The sequence below is a fragment of the Vulpes vulpes genome, chromosome 7, assembly GCF_048418805.1.
Source record: "Vulpes vulpes isolate BD-2025 chromosome 7, VulVul3, whole genome shotgun sequence".
Lineage (NCBI taxonomy): Eukaryota > Metazoa > Chordata > Mammalia > Carnivora > Canidae > Vulpes > Vulpes vulpes.
Genome location: NC_132786.1, coordinates 78,680,922 through 78,702,556, shown reverse-complemented (window position 1 = coordinate 78,702,556; position 21,635 = coordinate 78,680,922). Strand labels below are relative to the sequence as shown.

At 37.3% G+C, this 21,635-nt stretch overlaps 1 protein-coding gene across 6 annotated transcripts in view; it reads right to left on the bottom strand.

Moving 5' to 3' along the window:
• Positions 1-2,749: 2,749 nt before the first annotated feature.
• The window catches only part of CROT (carnitine O-octanoyltransferase), a 59,465-nt gene continuing 40,579 nt past the window's right edge, over positions 2,750-21,635 (bottom strand). For all 6 annotated transcript variants that reach the window (XM_072764145.1, XM_072764143.1, XM_072764140.1 and 3 more), the window contains exons 14-18: positions 9,728-9,851; positions 8,739-8,817; positions 8,558-8,651; positions 8,314-8,433; positions 2,750-3,633 (exon numbers count right to left, since the gene is read on the bottom strand). In XM_072764145.1, the coding sequence (XP_072620246.1) occupies positions 3,513-3,633; positions 8,314-8,433; positions 8,558-8,651; positions 8,739-8,817; positions 9,728-9,851 (538 nt within the window). In that variant the 3' untranslated portion in view covers positions 2,750-3,512. The remainder of the gene's footprint in view (positions 3,634-8,313; positions 8,434-8,557; positions 8,652-8,738; positions 8,818-9,727; positions 9,852-21,635) is intronic.

The following is a 21,635-nucleotide window of genomic DNA, read 5'->3' as shown; positions in this document are numbered from 1 at the left end:
GAATCCTGGAGCTTTCCGGTGCTGCTTGGTCAGTAAACTTGCTCTTCCCCTGTTCTTCTAGCAGTTCTTCTGGGGGAGGGATCTGCTGTGCCCATTCTCAGGTGTCTGCCTGAAGGGAGATGCCCCGGTGCTGGGCTCAGTGTGAGCTGTTTATCCTGTGAGGCCTCTGTTCCCTGGTGGCCCCTCCCCTCCCAGGCACAAGGTGAAACAAAGAGGAAAAACAACACTGGCAGCGGCCAGATTTCCTGTTCTGGAGTCGAGCTCCCCGGTGAGTGAGTAACCACAGTCTCTCAGTCCACACTGGCCTAGATGCTCCTGGGGGCAGGCCCGGGTGCACTGATCCGCACAGCTTGCAGGCCCAGGGCGCTCAGCGGCAGGAGAGTTCTTGCTGTCCTGTGCCCTCCCTGCTTCCGCCTGTCCCAGGGGGAGTGCAGGATCCCCGGCTTTGTCTGCTTGGGTGCCCTGGGATCTGGGGCCCAGCGCCACTGGACCCATACTCCAGGGAACTGCCTCTCCTGAAGAGAACCGGGTACAGCCACCTCAGTCCAAAGTTGGCCCACCTGACTAGCTTCTCCCAAATGCCCCGGAGGGCTCTGGCCTCCAGCCCTTTACTGATCTCAGACTGCCGTTTGCTCTGAGCTTTCCTCTGGGTGTCCCTCCTCCTATAGTGACTCCGGGAGACTGGAGGCTTCACTGCCGCTCCTGTGAGTCTGCCCGATTTCCCTGCTAAGCACATTTCTGTCAGGGAAAACTCTGGCACAGATTTTTTAAGTTCCTGCTTCTCCAGGGCTGGGTTTTCCTGCCCCATTTGTTCTTGCCGCTCAGCTTTAGCCCTGCTCCTTGTGGTGTCCCTCCCCCACCTTGTATCTTTTTTTTTTTTTCCTACCTTCCTACCTTGTTAGAAGTGAAAATTTTTCTCTCTGTAGCATTCCAGCTGTTCTCTCATTAAATCTCAGGTCAAATTTATAGGTGTTCAGGATGTTTTCAGAGTTATCTAGGTAAGTCTGTGGGGCCAGGTGAGTTGAGGACCCCTACTCTTCCATCTTGCCCCTCCCTTCAGGTTTATTAAGTAAATGTAGTCCCAGCTTTATTATCAAAGTGCAAGAGGAAATGAGATGGCCCTTAGACAAGCTAACTTTACAGATACGTGTTCCATAAAGGAAAAAGAGAAAAAGCATACCATTGAGTATCTTTGAAAATTTTAATAAAACTTGCAATTATATCAACTGCAATTTGAAACACTGGAAATAACAATGAAATGCTGAGGTTCTCTAGCATCTCCATTACTTTTTATCAATAATCTTTAGAGCACAAAAAACTAGGCAACCTTCAGAAGCTAGCCACACTGAAATGTTTTTCCTTAATATTTTTTCCTTATTATTTACTGAAGCAATATCAATTCTCACCAGTATCACTGGTCCTTTAGGTCAGTTAACTACCCAAATTAATAAGTTCCTCCATCTATAACACCCCAGATCTTACCGCACGTTTTCAAATGGAACCATGTGTACAGTAGACTAAATTTCAGATTAACCAAGAGAAGACTGGGACGAGGGGTACATTACCTCAGTGACTCAAAAGCCTCTGGAAATTCTAACTCTATAGCACTGGGTACAGGCCCAGAAATCTCTAAAAAGCATTCCAGGTGATTCTTAACTTCAGGTAGGTCAGAGAAACATGTTAAAGTATCACAGAACAGGTTTCTCTGTAGGAAGTGAACACTTTCTAAAATACTCAAGTCTTAGACCTTATTCAAGAACAACCAATCGGGCAGCCTGGGTGGCTCAGCGGTGTAGTGCTGCCTTCAGCCCAGGGCCTGATCCTGGAGACCCAGGATTGAGTCCCACACCGGCTTCCTGCATGGAGCCTGCTTCTCCCTCTGCCTGTGTCTCCGCCTCTGTGTGTGTGTGTGTGTGTGTGTTGTCTCATGAATAAATAAAATCTTTAAAAGAAAAAACCAACCAACTAAATGATGCTAAAAGCCATGGCAGTGTAGTCTATTAAATTGTACTAGTGAGGAAAAAGGTCCACACCATAGAATGGGAAGAAGAAATCTGAACTGTCAGATGTATCAAATACGATAGAAGCCAACTCAGTGTTTTCCAAAGAAACAATAAACCGGTCTTATCAAATGCAGATGTGAAAATTTAAAATGTATACAACCAGTAAATACACTTTGATCTTGATGGAAAACACTGCTACAAAAGTGACCCCCGGTAAGTCACAAAAAATGTGCCTACTTATTTACACTTAAAAAATGACTTGGCTGTTTATCAAGAGATGACACTTCTCCCTACTCCTTGAATCTAGGAATTTCCATTGCAATTTTTCACCAATAAAATGAAAAATAATTTCCTGTGACTTCAGAGCCTAGGCCTGAAGAGGCCTTGCAGATGCTACCGTTCTTTCTTGGAACGCTCCCACTGCCAAGTACATAAATCAAGGCACTGAAGAATCAGAGAGCACATGGAGAGAGTCTCAGGCACCAAGTCTCCAGGCAGCAGGTAAGGCCACCTTCATGGCCTTCACCTATCATCTTGCTGAGCGCAGCTGTAGAAATAAACTACAGCAAGACTAGAACTATCCAACCAGATACAATCAACTGACACCCTCATGAGAAATAATACAGAGTTAAGACAGTAAGTTTTGGGTGGTTTTTTTACACAGCAATATGTAACTTAGATCAGAAAGCATAAGGTCAAATGAGAGTGGATTAGTTAATCCAAACACCAAACAAGAAGCTATATGATTGAGAGCTTTATTTTAAATTTTGAATAGCAGGAAAAAAATCTGTAAAATCCTGAGAATTTGATTCAACATTCAATCTTAAAGTCACCAATTCTAATTTTAAATATAAGTGCTTTAATTTTATATCGACAAAACTAATTATAATATACTCTAATGAATTTTGTTAAGGCTTTTCTGTGTGTGTGTGTGTGTGTGTGTGTGTGTGTGTGTCAGAGAGTATAAACCTTCCTCTAATTCTTCTGTCCAACAGAATCTCTACTTTCAAATGACCACTTAATTGTAGTGGTCTTTCCCATCAAACATAGTAGGCTTGTATTCCTGTGGTGCATGTGGAAGGCAGTGATTTCAGGGAAGTTAACATCTACTCATGTATTCCATTCCCTTTGGCAAACAGGAAATGTTAGAGTGCCTGATAGACCCTATAATGATGTTCAGAGAGAGCATTTTAAAACCTATATAGGCAACTAAAAAAAATGTAAGTTAGAGTAAGACTTGCATTATTAAAATTTAGAGATTTGCATTGTTGAGGCTTATCTTCAACTTTTTCATAGTTCTACATTTAATATCTGCACTGCTACTGCATCAGAGGAAGTTTAAAATTCATACTTTAATCTTCTATGTGAGAATAAACTTAGCATGATTCTACTAATTTCTAGATTTAACAGGTTTCCTTTAGGGTCAATATCCCTTTCTATCTCACATCACCAACCCACTCTCCACACCCAGTTTAATATTTTTGTAAATGCTTAATAAATGATTAGTCTCTAAAGATGAGCAGTGTTCATTAGCTGCATCATATCATGCAAAGCATGAAAAACCAGCAGAACTAGCTTTTCTGCATCAGTCTCTGGACATGATTTCCAAGTTGAACAGCTTACAACAAACCTGTGAAGCACAAAGAAAAAAATAAGTACTATGCAAAAATCACAACACAAAGAGGCTCCAAAGTGATGATGAATACAGCCATGACCTTTATTCCATCTAGCTATTCATATATCAAGTGTGAATTCTTATTGACATTAGGTACATGTAACTGGACACAACTGAAGGTAAATTCTATGTATACATAATGCTAGGAATACCTAATGTACTGTGTGACTTAAGGACAAAAGAGAAAAAAAAATTAGAGCTCAAGAGTGCTCTGGAGTAAGGTCTCACTATGTTCAACCAACCCACCCACCTCTTCCTGAAAAAAACCAAACAAACCCCCTTCCTAAAACATAGTGAGTTCGAGGGTGAATTCATGCAATGTTTGCAAAGAAACTTGAACTATTTTTCAGGAATATAGCACTTAAAGACAGTTTAAAAAAGAAAAAAAATCAGAGAAAGGATAAGAGGAGAGAAAAGCTATTTCTAGAAAAGCCAGACAGAAACTCTCTTGGGAAAAGTCATGCCTTCCACCATCTCCTTCTAGAGTCTCCTGATTTAAAAAAAAAAAAAAAATCCCCTATCTGGCAGTACTAACCCTCTTGAAACTAGCATTCCTCTTTCCAGACACTCACATTTCCATAGCAAACCATGCATTAAGCATAAATTGGAATCAAAATGCTGCTGGTACAATGCAGAGCTTCTGGATAATCATGTAATGTTCACATCATTAAAAAAGACAGAAAATTAAAACTTCAACATGTACTTTTCGAAATAGCAGATGCAATAAAAACATGCTCTGGCCTAGTGCTTAATGATGAAACTTATGTTTGACTGGTTATATTTGCTGAAACATATCCACAAACCTACAGAAAGTTCTGCCTTGTTTTCATCTAGTGATTCATCATCACTCATCATTCTCCAGCTACACTGGAATATTTAACCATGTAAATATATTTCTTTGCAATGATTAACAATTGCTATTTAAGTACTGACATTTTAAAACATTCAGTGATCTTTCTAAATTATAGAAAGAAAGCTTTCCTACATGCATAACTTATAAAAGAATGTATACAGATGCCAATGAAGAGAAAATTTGCTTTGTAAGCATTCAACAAGTTATGTTATTTTTGCCTATAAAACTGGCCAACAATGACTCATAATGCCTAGAGTTGTGATGTGATGAAATGAAAAGGAATATATCGTTACATTACATTACGTTAGTCGTAATGATGAAAAACTGAAAATAGTAGGGAAGTAGTTACATAAATTATAGAAATCCGTAAGACATTATTTAACTTTGAAAACATCTCAAAGCATATTTAACAGCAGTGGAAATTGCTTGAAATAATGTTAAATGGAAATGAATTTCCCAAAAAGGACACTAAAATATTTACAATGTGATCTAAATTTACAGAAATTATATACTATATGCATTATAGACTAGAAACATAATAACAGACTTGTGTCTTGTAATGGAAATGTAGATGATTCTGTTCTTACATTTTTTTTCATTTTTTACAAACTTTCTTTGAGTATGCAGTACATTTAAAATGTTATTTAAAAAACAAACCAATATTCATTTAATGAATGAAAAACGCTTTCCGTATAGTTTCCATGTATGTCATTTGAAAACTATTTAATATGTATTCATAGTAATGACTTACAAATGTGTAGCTCTAGCTCTGACCTCTTTTGTGAGATTCACAATTATATAACCATATGCCTACTGACAAATCCTCTCATATACGAATACATTTTTTATTAAATATCAAAGTCAACATGTAAAACAAGATTCTTAATTCTATCCTAACATACCCCAACCACATTTCTCCAATTTTTACCATCCCAATAAAAGTTACCATCAAAAACTACCAATTAAGTCACCTTCAAAATAGCTCTCAAATCCCTCCACTTCTCTCCACCTTCATTATCCATTCCTTTGTTCAACTTATCATTTGTGCTTATTGATTTCCCTCATCTCATTCTTGCTCATATTACTGTTCATCTTACTTGCACTCCGTATAACAGCCAACAGTCCTTTATACATACAAATAAAGCATGTGTACCTTTCATACTTAAAAAACGGTAAAATGCTTCCCATTATCCTTAGAAGAAAATCTCAACTCCTTACGTTACAAAGCCCTATTATCAACTGACCACCCCAACCAAATCAATGTATCCAGAAGTAATATTTTTAAAGCTCCCTAGGTGATTCTACTGTGCATTCAGAGTTGAGAATGCTGTCCTACCAGATGTAGTTCCTCTCTACCTCTCCTCAACAACTTCTTCTACCGCCCCTGCCCACTGCAACTTCATTGCTAATTTATAGCTATGTTGCCTTTTTCTGTCCTTATAAATGTCAGGCTCTTTCCTAACTGAGGACTATATAATTATTTTCAACGACAAAGCCATTGTGAAAATATTTACTAAATTCAACTTATTTGCTAGGCATTGTTACAGAGCTGGAGATACAACAAACAAATCAAAAACCCTGTTCTTATGGGCCTGTATTCTAGGAAGGAAAGAAAGATTAATATACAAATAATGTATGCCCACTGGGTGGTTATGAGTGTTACAAAGAAAATATAGTGCTATTTTAGATTATCAGAGGCGGCCTCCCAGATGAGAGCAAATTTTTAAGCAAATACCTATATGAAGTAAAGGAGTGATCCTTGCATATATTTCAAGGAAGAGTACAAGGCAGAGGGAATCATAACTGCAAATGCCATGAAGTGGGAGCTTCCTTGCTATATTCAAAGTACAAGAAGATGAGAAGAATGGCTGGAGTAGAGTGAAACAGGAGTAGAGTTCTAGAAGGTAAGGTCAGAGCTATAACTGAGAGCCTGATCATGCAGGATCTCATAGGAGGACTTCAGATATTACTGTGAGTGAAATAAACTCTTGAGACATTTTGAGTGGAAGGGCATTTTTAAAAGGGCATCAAGAGCTGTTGCATAGACAATGTTCTGCAGGGAAGGAAAGGGTGAAGTAAGAAGACCACAGGAGAACCTGTTGCAAAAACCTAAGTAGGAGAAGGTGGTAGCTCAATATGGGGGTAGCACTGGAGATAGCAGACAACAGATGAGAGTCTGGAGAGCTATATTCTTGGATGTTCATGTGAGTAATTCCTTCTCCTCCTTTACATCTCGGCTTCACTGGCCCTCTCAAACCACACTAAATGAAGCAGAGCTCCATCCCACTCCCCAGCTGCCAGTTTGTCTACTACCACATCAACTTGTTTATTTCCCCCATAGCATTCATCATTAGTTATCTTCCTTATTTGTTTGCTTTTGGCTCTCTTTCCCGAGTAGAAAATAAAATCTGTAAAAGGGAAATCTTGTCTGTCTTATGTCCTTAGCAGCTAAAATACAAGTTCTCACTACATACTTCCTGAATGAATGAATGAATGAATGGAAGTTCTGCTCCAGGATCAGGACTTCTTCTAAAGTCAGAGAGCTGAGGTGTGTCTGGCTGGAACTCCTGTCACTGCACACAATACAATATCCATATTTGTCTGGAAGTATGTAAGAATGCTTACTTATCCTCTGTGTCTGATGATTTAGACCGTTGACACTTTATTATGAAAAAAAAAGATCTGGGATCCCTGGGTGGTGCAGCAGTTTAGCGCCTGCCTTTGGCCCAGGGCGTGATCCTGGAGACCCGGGATCGAATCCCACATCGGGCTCCCGGTGCATGGAGCCTGCTTCTCCCTCTGCCTGTGTCTCTGCCTCTCTCTCTCTCTCTCTCTCTGTGTGACTAATAAATAAATACAAATTAAAAAAAAAAAAAACTAAAAAAAACTGAAAAAAAAGATCTATGTTTAATCTTTGTAATTTACTCTTTAATTTGTACACTAATATACATGAACTGAATATAATGGGAATAGATCATTTAGGACTTAGATGCTAACAAATACACGTACCTATGGTATAACAGACTATGCACAGAAGACACTTGACATAGATACAGATGATAAAATTTTGAAAAATAACACTGGCTATAAACTCTTTTAAAAAGTTAAAGTTAAAAAAAAAGTTAAAGTATAAAAATATATTACACACTGAAATATGTCATACATATTATCTTTTCAATTTTTCCCATTCCGTCTGAGGCCTCCACGCTTATTATCTTATTCACATAGTGCTAAATGTAACCACATCATTTTTTTAAAGCTCATATTCTCAAAGACCTCTGAGAAGAGATGGCCAGACTGTGTGAATGAGGGCTTTTTAAGCCTTTCTACCAATTTCATATTACCTTGTTCTCCAACTACCAGATTATAGTATTTTCTTTCTCATTCTTTCCACAAATCTCATACAACACAAATGAAATGCATCTGAATTGGTAAGACATTCTTTTTTTTAATATAAATTACTTTACCTAGTCTATTATCTTGGACACTTCAGTATTATCTATGACTAAATGAACCACTACATATTTACAATCAAATTTTATCAGAACTTAGTTATAAAACACCTTGAGTGGAACTAATATGTTAATATATGTACTGAGTTTTGAGGATGATGATGGTATGTCACTGAACCTTAAATGGTGTTCTGCACAAAATGCCTAAAGTGTCCCAAAACAGGACAGAGAAACTGGTAAAAATAATTATGTTGCAAATGACAGAAAGAATCACAGCACAAGGAAGACATTCCTCTAATAGTACAGTAAGAATGAGAAGAGCAGCTTTACCTGTCATCTCTGATATGGTAGAAAAATCCATAGCCATTGTGGACCATGGGAGCCACCACTCCCAGCGTGTTTAAATAACCAATCAGACTTGTTGAGAGAACAAAGTTTCCACCTCCTCCACTGTGTGGCATAAAGAAAAGATATTTTACCAGGCTTACAGAAATTTATATTCCTTCTGAAGAGCTTTTGACCTTCAGAAAAAAGGATCTGACTGATCAAGTTAGAAAACATTATATTATATTACCTTTTGGAGAAAAGTGGGTCTGTAAATAGCTCTGGAACAGGAAGACCTTCCTCTTTTGCTATGAGTAAAAGACCTAGAAGATGACGGTCAAATCCTGCAATGAAAGCCCAAGAATGAAGGTAGAAAAAAATTTTCAACATGAGAGATTATTTTAAAGTCAGAATAATTCCAAAGTAAGTACCTTTTCCAGATGAACAGTCTTTCATCATTTTATTATGTTTTGTAAAAGCTTGTAACATCTTTTGTTGTCGCTCAAGGAGCTGTGTTTAAAAAAAAAAAAAAATCAAGACATACTTCAATAAACTATACAGAAGCCAAATTTTAAAACCCCTGAATTCAACATAAACAGGATCCGGGTAACATGAGAGAGAAAAGATTTCCAGAAAGACACTGAGACTCATGCTTCTATATATTTTCCTTATTTCTTCTACTGCCTTTTCTTTCCTATATTGTCCTTCACCTTGGTTATTTCTTTCCCAGAAAAGGAAAATAGGAACTTGTGGGCAGCACTGAAATGATATTACAGTGTTAACGACAGAAGCAACTCAGATTTCAAAACTGACACAGAGCTGTTCAAAAATGATAATGAAACAGTTCTATGACATTAAAATAAATTAACATATACATAACCGTGTTTATCAAAACTAAAGAAAAATATCAAAACAGCGGTGGGAAGGAGCTAACATATTGTCTAAATTCTTCCAAAAAGAAAAAGAAAAAAAGTATAGGAGTGCCTGGCTGGCTTGGTTGATAGGGAATTTGATTCTTGATAGGGTTAACAAAAAAAGAAGCATATAACAGAACTGTTCTGGTTCTAATACATGAAAATAAGCATCTGTGATTTCAAAAACTTTCAATGACATCAAGAAAAGCTTCCTTTTAAGGCACTTTGGGACAGTTTGCACTTTACTGGTAGATCAGTAAAATATTCATGGTATTAAAGATACTTTGCCTAAAAAGTGACACAAATGGGCTTTCCTGTTTCATATTCTTCCCAAATATATACTTCACTGGTAAATGAATGAATGCTTTGAAAACCTGAGGAAAAAATATCTGACAGTATTTTACTGATCTAGGGGAATTTAAGCAGAGAAGTTAGCTATTCAAGGACTAAGGTTCCTTTAACAAATAAATAATTACTGTGAGTTTTTTTTCCTTTCAAATACTCACACTAGTAGAAGGATCCTGCATGGATTGGCACCACCTCAATGCTTCTACTGTACATGATCGCATAGTCTCTGTACGGCCATGATAAAAATACCTCGTCATAGCAGTTTCATAGCAGCTGCCAGGACTACAAGAAAACATGAAAATAGGAGGCAAGATGGCAGGAAAGCAGGAGTCCTTTATTCATCTGATCCCCTTAAGTTAGCTGGATAACTATCAAATCATTCTGAACAACTATAAATTCAACTTGGGATCTAAGGAAAGAACAGCTGGAACTCTTTAAGTAGAAAAGTGACCATTTTTCTCAAGGTAGGATTGCAGAGGAAAAAAGGAGGGGATATATCAGAAGATAAATGGCAGGGGAGCAGAGGGGGGGAGCTTTTGTAAGTCACTTGGGGAAACTGACACAGCTCAGGAGCTCAAAATTGGGACCTCTAGAAATCTGCTCCTGTGAGAGACTTCCCTGCCTGAAAGGGGCTCAATGAAGCAGGGCAGAATCACAAGTGGGACAGTGGGATCTCAATATTTCCAGAGGCATAGAGGGAAGAGAGGTACCTGAGCCAGTAGAGTTCCCTAACATTAGAGTGGGGAAATGGGGGCAGCCCTGATGGCCCAGCGGTTTGGCACTTCCTGCAGCCCAGGGCGTGATCCTGGAGACCCGGGATCGAGTCCCACATCAGGCTCCCTGCATGGAGCCTGCTTCTCCCTCTGCCTGTGTCTCTGCCTCTCTCTCTATCTCTCTGTCATGAATAAATAAATAAATTAAAAAAAAAAAAAAAGAGTGGGGAAATGGGTTTAACTCAGTAAGCCTGGGAGGAGGCTCAGCTTGTTTTGCCATAAACTGGAACCAAGGTGGATCCAATGAGGGCTCTCTGTGTTGGGTCCCTGCAGAGGACTGAACATGGCAACCTTCTGCCTTCCTCTGAGAAAGGTGGAGTGGATGCTCACTAGACAGGATGAATGCTCTCTGTTCTAGGGCTCTGCAGCAGGCAGAAGCGGGTGACCCTCTGCTTCCTCTGGGAGTGGGAGCACACACAAGCAGGTAGAGGCTCTCCCTGCCGGAACCCTACAAATTGCACAAATCAGTCCTTTCGCCTACCCCCAGGAGAATGATTGGGCAGGCACCAATCATTGGGAGTCTGCAGAGTTTGGCACACTTCAGGATCTCTCAGCTTGGGGGCTGGAGATCTGGGTGGGACATTTTTGTTTTCGCCCTCTAAAGAGGTATGGAAAGACTCCAGGGAACCAAAGCCTTACACAGCAAACAGCTTACACTTAGCATGCCTCCTGGCAAGAGGCGGTACATCTCTGCTCAGGAATAGACACCTGAGAATCAGCACAATAGGCCCCTCCCTCAGAAGACCAGCTGGAAGAACAGGGAAACAGCAGGTTTACTGACCAAGAAGCACTGGAGAACTCCAGGACTGGGGGAAAATAGTATCTAGAACTTGAAGTTTTATTTTCTTATGATTTATCTTGCAGTTCAAAATTTTCCAATTTTTAAAAAATTTTTTGTTTCAACTAGTTTCTGTTATTAACTCTGTGTTTTTAGGTCTTTTCTTTTTTAACTTATTATTTGCAATTACATGTTATGGATATATTCTTTATTTTTGGCTTCATTTAATGTATTCAATTTTATGTTTGTGTGTGTGTGTGTGTATATATACACACAATATATAATTTTTGTGTATAAACATATACACAAAACAGAAAATGTGTGTGTATATGTGTATATATATGTATAGATATATATATACACACATACATATGTGTGTTACTTTTTTAAAAAATAATTTTGAATTTAGTATCTTTTAACAAACAGACCAAAATACACCAAGTGGATCACCTTGTTTTGTCCATGCTATGAGATTATATTCTCTCTGCCCCTACCCTTCTTCCTCTGCCCATTCTCTCCCTTTCCCTTCCCCATCCTTTTTTGGGGGCTTTTTCTTTGTCTTAATCTTGTTTCTTTTATTTTCTAGTTCCTGACCTCTTCAGAGTTATCTAGTGTGTATTTTGCTTGGGTCATGGTTGATGTTTTTGACTCTGCCCACTCGTACAGTGATTCTTTACTTAACAAAATGACTCCAAGTAGGAATTCAAAACAAAAGAAAGAACCAGATGTATTCATGTCTGCCACAAATCTAATGGATATGGATTTAAGTAAGATGTCAGAGATGGAGTTCAGGAGAACAATTACAAAGTTATTACTTGGTCTTGAAAAAAGCATAAATGACTCTAGAGAATCTCTTAGAAATGAGATCTAATCAGGCAGAAATAAAAAATACTCCAAGATGCAGTCTAAACTGGATGCTTTAACAGCTGGGGTAAATGAGACAGGAGAGAGAATAAGTGGCATAGAAGACAAGTTGATGGAAAGGAAGTTGAGGAAAAAAGAGAAAAATTAAGAGCCCAGTAGGAGAGGCTCTGAGATAAGCAATAGTTTGAAAAAAAAAATAACATCAGTATTATTGGAATTCCTGAGGGCATACAGATAAAGACAGAGAAGACCAGAAGTTATATTTGAACAAATCATAGCTGAGAATTTCCCTAATCTGAGAAAGGAAACAGGCATTCATAGCCAAGAGGTAGAGAGGACCCTTCCCAAAATCAATAAAAACAGATCAACCCCCGACATACAATAGTGAAGCTTGTAAATTTCAGGGATAAAGAGAAAATCCTGAAAACAGCCCGAGACAAGATATTCCTAATATAAAAAGGAAGAAATATTAGATTAACAGCAGACCTATCCAAGAGACCTGGCAGGCCAGAAAGAACTAGTATGATATATTCAGAATACTAAATGAGAAAAACACACAGCCAAGAATACTTTATCCAGCAAGGCTGTCACTCAAAATGGAAGAAGAGACACAGAGCTTCCAGGGCAGACAGAAACTGAAAGAATATGTGGCCACCAAGTCAGTTCTGCAAGAAATATTAAGGGGGATCCTGTAAGCAAAGAGGGAGTCCAAGAAAATAGAGTCAATCTGCAGAAACAGGGACTGTACAAGTAATACAATGGCCCTAAATTCATATCTTTCAATAGTTACTCTGAATGTGAATGGGCTAAACGCTCCAGTCAAAAGACACAGGATTTCAGATTCCATAAAAAAGCGACACCCATCCATATGCTGTCTACAAGAGACTCATTTTAAACCTAGATACCTTCACACTGAAAATGAGGGGGTGGAGAACCATGCAAATGGACCCCAAAAGGAAGCCGGGGTAGCAATCCTCAAATCAGACAAATCAGATTTTAAACCAAAGACTGTAGCTAAGTAAGAGATGGAAGGATAATATATCATACTTAAAGGGTCTATCTAACAAGAAGATCTAACAATTATAAATATTTATGCTACTAATTTAGAAGTAGTAAATTATATCAACCAATTAATAACCAAAGTAAAGAAACACATAGATAATAACACATTAATAGTTGGAGACCTCAATACCCCATTCAAAGCAAGGGATAGATAATCTAAGTAGATCGACAAAGAAACAAGAGCTTTGACACACTATACCAGATGGACTTCAATATACAGAATATCCCATCCTACAACAGAATATACATTCTTCTCAAGTGCACATGGAACTCTCTCCAGAATAGACCCCACACTGATCACAAATCAGGTCTCAACCGGTACCAAACGACTGGGATAATTCCCTGCATATTTTCAGACCACAATGCTTTGAAGCTTGAACTCAACCACAAGAGGAAATTTGGAAGGAACTCAAACACTTGGAGGTTAGATAGCATCCTACTAAAGAATGACTGGGTCAACCATGAAATTAGAGAAGAATTAAAAAGATTGGTGAAAACTAAAGAAAAGGAAAGCACAACTGTTCAAAACATTTGGGATACAGCAAAGGCAGTCCTAAGAGGGAAGTACATTTCAATACAAACCTCTCTCAAAAAAACAGAAAAATCTCAAATACACATGCTAAACTTACACCTAAAGGACTGGAGAAAGAAAAGCAAATAAAGCCTAAACCAAGCAGGAGAAGAAAAATAAGAACAATTAGAGAAGAAATCAATGAAATAGAAACCAGAACAGTAGACTAGATCAATTAAGCCTAGGAGCTGGTTCTTTGAAAGAATTAATAAAACAGATAAACCCCTAGCCAGACTTAATAAAAAGAAAAGAGAAAGTCCCAAATTAATAAAATCATGAATGAAAAATCATGATCAAAACCAAGGAAATACAAATGATTTTAAGAACGTATTATGGGCAACTATATGCCAACAAATTAGGCAATATAGAGGAAATGGATGCATTCCTGGAAACATAGAAACTATCAAAACTGAAACAGGAAGAAATAGGAAACCTGAACAGACCCATTACCAGCAAGGAAATTGAAGCAGTCATCAAAAACCTCCCAAGAGTCCAAGGCCAGATAGCTTCTCAGGGGAATTCTACTAGATATTTAAAGAAAAAGTAATAACTATTCTACTGACACTATTTCAAAAAATAGAAATGGAAGGAAAACTTCCAAACTCTTTCTATGAGGCCAGCATTACCTTGATACCAAAAACAAAGACCCCACCAAAAAGGAGAATCACAGACCAATATACCTGATGAATATATTTGCAAAAATTCTCACCAAGGTATTAGTCAATAGGACCCAACAGTACATTAAAAGCATTATTCACATTGACCAAGTGGGATTTATTCCTAGCTGCAAGGGTGGTTCAACATCTGCAAATCAATCAATGTGATACATTATATTAATAAAAGAAAGGACAAGAACTATATTATCCTCTCAATAAATGTTTTAAAAGTATCTGACAAAGTACAGCATCCTTTCTTGATTAAAACTCTCCACAATGCAGGGATAGAGGGAACATACCTCAATATCATAAAAGCCATCTATGAAAATCCCACAGCAAATACCATTCTCACTGGGGAAAAACTGAGAGCTTTTCCCAAAGGTCAGGAACAGGAAAGAGATGTCCAGTCTCACCACTGTTGTTCAACACAGTACTAGAACTCATAGCTTCAGCAATCAGACAACGAAAAGAAATGAAAGGCATCCAAACTGGCAAAGAAGTCAAACTCTCACTCTTCACAGAAATATGACACTGTATATGGAGAACTCAAAAAAGATTCCACCTCAAACTTGCTAGAACTCATACAGGAATTCAGCAAAGTGGCAGGACACAAAATCAATGCACAGAAATCAGTGGCATTTTAATACACTAACAATGAGACTAAAGAAAGAGAAACTAAGGAGTCAATCCCATTTACAATTGCACTCAAAACCATAAGATACCCAGGAATAAACCTAACCAAAGATCTGTATTCTAAAAACTAAAGAACTGAGGGGGACACTTGATGGGATGAGCAATGGGTGTTATTCCGTATGTTGGCAAATTGAACACCAGTAAAAAATAAATTTATTATAAAAAATAAAAAAAAAAATAAAAAAATAAAATAAAAACTAAAGAACACTTATGAAAGAAATTGAAGACACAAAGAGACGGAAAAACATTTCATGCTCATGGACTGGAAGAATAAATATTGTAAAAATGTCTGTGCTGCCCAGGGCAATTTACACGTTAAATATAATCCCTATAAAAAAAACCATGGACTTTCTTCACAGAGTTGAAACAAATAATCCTAAGAGCTGTATGGAACCAGAAAAGACCCTGAATAGCCAGGGGAATGTAGAAAAAGAAAACCAAAGCTGGGGGCATAACAATGCCTGACTTCCAGCTCTATTACAAAGCTGTGATCATCAAGACAGCATGGTACTGGCACAAAAACAGACACATAGATCAATGGGACAGAGAACCCAGAAATGGACCCTCAACTCTATGGTCAACTTCTCTTTGACAATACAGGAAAGAATATACAATAGAAAAAAGACAGTCTCTTCAACAAATGGTGTTGGGAGAATTGGACAGCCACATGCAAGAAGAATGAAACTAGACCATTCTCTTACACCATAAACAAAGATAAACTCAAAATGGATGAAAGATCTAAGTGTGAGACAGGAGAACACAGGCCCTTCATCCTCTATGACCTCAGCTGCAGCAACTTCTTGCTAGACACATCTCTAAAGGCAGGGGAGGGGCACCTTGGTGACTTAATGGCTGAGCTTCTGCCTTTGGCTCAAGGTGCGATCCCAGGGTTCTGGAATTGAGTCCTGCATCGGGCTTTCCACAGGGAGCCTGCTTCATCTTCTCCCTATATCTCTGCCTCTCTCTCTGTGTCTCTCATGAATAAATAAATAAAATCTAAAAAAAAAAAAAAGGCAAGGGAAACAAAGGCAAAAATGAACTACTGGGACTTCATCAAAGTCCTGCACAGCAAAGGAAACAATCGACAAAACTCAAAGACAATGTACGGAATGAGGAAAGCTATTTGCGAATGACATATCAAATAAAGGGCTAGTATCCAAGATCTATAAAGAACTTATCAAACCCAACACCCAAAAACCAAGCAATCCAATCATGAAATGGGGAGAAGACATGAAGATGCATTTCTCCAGAGAAGACCTACACATGCCAACAAGCACATGAAAAAAATGCTCCACATCACTTGTCATGAGGGAAATACGAAACAAAACTACAATGAGATACCACTTTACAGTCAGAATGACTAAAATGAACAAGTTAGGAAACAACAATGTTGGCGAGGATGTGGAGAAAGGGGAGCCCTCTTACACTGTCTATTTTTAGAACTACCCTATGATCCAACAGTTGTACTACTGGTAATTTACCCCATAGATACAGATGTAGTGAAATGATGGGTAACTTGTACCTCAATGTTCATAGCAGCTATGTCCACAACAGCCAAACTGGAAGGAGCCGAGATGTCTTACAACAGATGAAAGGAAAACTAAGATGTATATATATATACAATGGAGTGTGTATATGTATATGTGTGTGTATATATATATATATATATATACACACACATATATATAATAGAATATTACTTAGCCATCAGGAAGGATGAATACCTACCATTGATATCGAAGTAGATGGAAATGGAGGAGGTTATGCTAAGTGAAATAAGTCAATCAGGGAAAGACAATTATATGGTTTCATTGATGATTCATTCTACTCATATGTAGAATATAAGAAACAGTGCAAGGGACCACAAAGGAAGAAGGGGAAACTGACTAGAGAAAAATTATAGAAGAAGACAAATGATGAGACAATCTGAACTCTGGGAAAAGAAACTCTGGGAAACTCTGGGAAAGAAACTCTGTTGCAGAAAGGGAGGTGGGTGAGGGAATGGGGTAACTGGGTGACAGGCATTAAGGAGGGCACGTGATGTGATATCCACTGGGTGTTATACCTTATGTTGGCCAACTGAATTTAAATAAAGAAGAAAAAATGGAAAGAATGTGTCATAAGAAAGAAAATGCTAAAATATTATTACAAAGAAAGCTTACCTAATAAAGTTGGCTTTGGTCAGAAACTAAGTTCTACAACTACAGACCGCAGTTGAGACTTTCAATAACAAAGAGACTACTTCCAGAATCAGAGTAAAAAAGTACTCTGATAAACAGGGCTGGTACAATATGGGCTGTTTCAAAGGCTTGGCAGTGGTCAGGTTATGTTCAGCAGTACATCTCTGGTAGGTGGCCTCTAAGATGCACCTTCATTGATCTCTGCCTCCTGGTAGTAATACTCTGGTGTAACTCCTCAGTTTGAGTCTGAGATGCACCTTGTGATTTGCTTCTCATGAAAAGAACAGGACAAAAGTAAAGGGATGTCATTTCTGAAACTAGATCTCACTTACTTTCACTTTCTTGTTAGGAGGAAAACCAGCTGCCACACTGCTCTACAGAGAGGTCCAGCTGGTGAGAAACTGAGGTAAGCCTCTGGAAAATAGCCTGGAAGGAACTGATCTCTGCTAATAATCACAAGTGAGCTTGGAAGCAGATCCCCCTCTGAGGGGTATCTTCAAGTGAGAAAAGAATTGAATGACACTCTAACTACAATCTCAGGAGACCTGAAGTCAGAAGCACCTAGCTAGCCTGCACCTGGGTGTGACAGGAAATATGAAATATGAAAATATGAAATAGCATTTGTTGTTTTATGCCAGTAAGTTTGTGGTAACTGTTACATAGCAATAGATAATACAGAGCCCTTGGCCTTTAGTTCCTTCATATACAACATGAATGACTACAGAATTAAGTAAAAGCATTCTCTAAAAAGTTCCCCAGAGTGAAGACTGTTTTCCTGGGTTGAAGAATGATACAAAAATTTTAGATGTACAGCTCTCTTACTTATGTAACATTCTTTTTCCTGGTGGTTGGAATTCATAGTTAAAAAGATCAAATGGAGTGAGAGGATAAGATGTGAACATAGGCATTAAGAAGGCTCAAACAGAATTACTAAATCTCTTCTGCCTGATGTTTCTATAATGCTGTCTCCCTGAGCTGGAATAGTATTAAAGTATAAGTAAAAATTTAACACTAACATTCTTTAGAAAAATAAAAGCAGTAAGTAAAAATATCACTGCTCTGTAATCTCTAATAAAATAATAGATCTTGGTTATGATTATCAATGACTACTAAAACTATTAAGTAAAAAACTAAGGGAGGAAACTTTATAATGGATATTGGCTAACAAATCCACTCTTAATCTCAACAAAATGAAACAGAAAACAAATGACATTATTTGATTTTCTGTTGTAAAAAATAATAAAAATAACTGATACTTATTCTCAAGTTTCTAGATCTAACTTCCAGTTTATAGGAAACATGGGAGACAGAGCAACATGTTTAACAGTTATTTTTCTTTGGCTTTAAAAGGCAAATGCATAAAACAGTAATATAATCTTGTATCGATGGACACACAATATATAAAGATGTAATATGTGACAAAATATAGAGGGTACAGAGATGTACAGAAGCAGGATTTTACATGCTACTAAAACTAAGCTATTATTCAAATGAGGTTATTATAAATATTAATTGTACTCTCCCAAGTAACCATGAATAAAATAAAGAATGTAAATAAAAAGAAGGGAATTAAAATGGTACACTATAAAAAAATAAGCGAATACAAAAAAAGATAGTGGAAGAATTTAGAAACAAAACTCAAATAACATGCAAAATATAGCTAGTGGCAGAGTAAATATCTTTTTATCAGTAATTATTTTAAATGTAAATATGTTAAATTATCCAATCAAAGGCAGAGATTGACAGAATGGATAAGAAACTCATAATCTATCTATATGCTATCTATAAGAGGTTCACTGTAGATACAAAGACATTAAGAGGTTAAACATAAAAGGATGAAAAAAGATATTCCATAAAAATAGTAAGTAAAGAGAGTTGGAGTGGCTGTTATTATCAAACAAAACAGATTTTAGGTCAAAAGAGTTAAAAGAGGCAAAAAGAACAATTACATGCTGATAAAAGGTTTAATTCATTAAGAAGACAAAACAATTATAAATATATATGCACCAAAAAAGAGCCCTAAAACATATGAAGCAAATACTGGCAGAATTAAAGAGAGAACCAGACAGTTATTCAACTACAATTGGAAACTTCAATATCCAACTTTCAATAATGGAGATAGTCCAGGTAGACAGAAAATCAGCAAGGAAACAGAGGACTTGAACAGCAATATAAAAAGCCAGACCTAACAGGCATATATAAAACATGTCATTTCATAAAAATAGAATACAAATTCTTCTCACATGCACACACAACACTCTCCAGAAACGACCATATAATAAGCCACAAAACAAGTCTCAATGTGGCTCAGTGGTTTAGCGCTGCCTTCAGCCCAGGGCCTGATCCTGGAGACCCGGGATCGAGTCCCATGTCAGGCTACCTGCATGGAGCCTGCTTCTCCCTCTGCCTGTTTCTCTGCCCCTCTCTCTCTTTCTCTGTGTCTCTCATGAATTAAAAAAAAAAATTAAAAATACTGAAATAATACAAAGTATCTTTTTTTTTTTCAAAGCATCTTCTTCAGTGACAATGGAATGAAGCCAGAAATCAGTAAAAGAACACCTAGAAGATTCACAAATGTAAAGAAATCCAATGACACACAACCAACTGGTCAAGGGAGAAATCACAAGGGAAATTAGAAAATGCCTTGAGATGAATGAAAATGAAAACACAACCTACCAAAACTTAACGGATGAAAAGTGTTCAAAGGGAAATTTATAGCTGTAAACATCTTTGTTCGGAAAAAAAATAAAAAGAAAAAAGTGCAAAATAAACCCAAAGCTAGCAAAAAGAAGAGAATAATTAAGACTAGAGATGAAGTACAGAAATTAAAAATAGAGAAAGTTAACTAAACTTGGTTCTTTGAAAAGATCAACAAAACTGACATTTAACTACAATGATTAAGAAAAAACAGAGAGAAAACTCCAATTACTAAAATTAGTTATGAAAGAGAGGACATTACTGCCAACTTTACAAAAATAAAAAGGATTATAAGAGACTACTATGAACAGCTATATACCAATAAACTGGGTAATGTATACAAAATGGATATTCCAAAAAACACACAAACTACCAATTGTGACTCAAGAATAAAACAGAGATCTGATTGGATCTACTACCAGTCAGGAAATGAATCAGTAATCAAAAACCTCCCAACTAACAGAATTCCCGGACCAGATAACTTATTGGCAAATTCTAACACTTGAATTAACACCAAATCTTTTCAAATTCCTCCAAAAAACTGAAAAGGAAGGAACATTTCCTAGCTCATAAACGAGGCTAACATTATTACCCTGTATATATGAAATACAAAGACACAACATTTTTCCAAAGAAGAGATTCAGATGACCAACAGACATATGAAAAGATGCTCATCACTCATCATTGGGGAAATACTAATCAAAACTACAGCAAGATACCATCTCACACCTGTCAGAATGGCTAACATCAATAACACAATAAACCGCATGTGTTGGTGAGGATGAGGAGAAAGGGAAACCGTCTTGCACTAGTGGTGGGAATGCAAACTGGTAGAGCCACTCTGGAAAACAATATGGAGGTTCCTCAAAAAGTTAAAAATAGAACTACCCTATGATCCAGCAATCGCACAACTGGGTATTTAACCAAAGGATACAAACAGTGATTCGAAGAGGCACGTACACCCCAATGTTTATAGCAGCATTATCTACACAAGCCAAGTTATGGAAACAGACCAAATGTCCACTGACTGATGAATGGATAAAGAAGAAATGGGGTGTATATATTACTCAGCCATAAAAAGGAATGAAACCTTACCATTTGCAATGACACAGATGAGGCTAGAGAGTAAGCAAAGTTAAGTCAGTCAGAGAAAGACAAATACCAAATGATTTCACTCATATGTAGAATTTAAGAAACAAAACAAGCAAAAGCGGTATAAAAAAGGAGCAGGCAAACCAAGAATTGGCTCTAACTATAGATGGTGATCAAAGAGGAGGTACATGGGAGATGGATCAAATAGGTGATGGGGATTAAGGAGTGCACTCTTTGTGATGAGCACCAGGTGTTGTATGGAAGTGTTGAATCACTAATTTGATTCTGAAACTAATGTTACACTGTGTTAACTAACTGGAATTTAAATGAAAATGCTTAAAAAGGGTTATTACAAGACACAATAGACTCATATCCTTTTATAAATATAGATGCAAAAATCTTCTAATTACTAGCAAACCGAATTCAGCAGCATATTAAAGGGACAATACACCATGCCCAAGTGGGATATAGCTAAGAATATAAGGGTGGTTCAACAAATGAAAATCAATCAATATAATATACCTTATTAATAGAATGAAGGATAATTGCTACAGGATAACTGAGACAGAAAAGCATTTGACAAAATCCAACACTCTCCCATAGTAAAAACACTCAATCTACTAGGCATAAAAAGAAACTTCCTCAACATAATAAAGGACATTTTAAAAAAACTCACAGCTATCATCATATTCAATAGTGA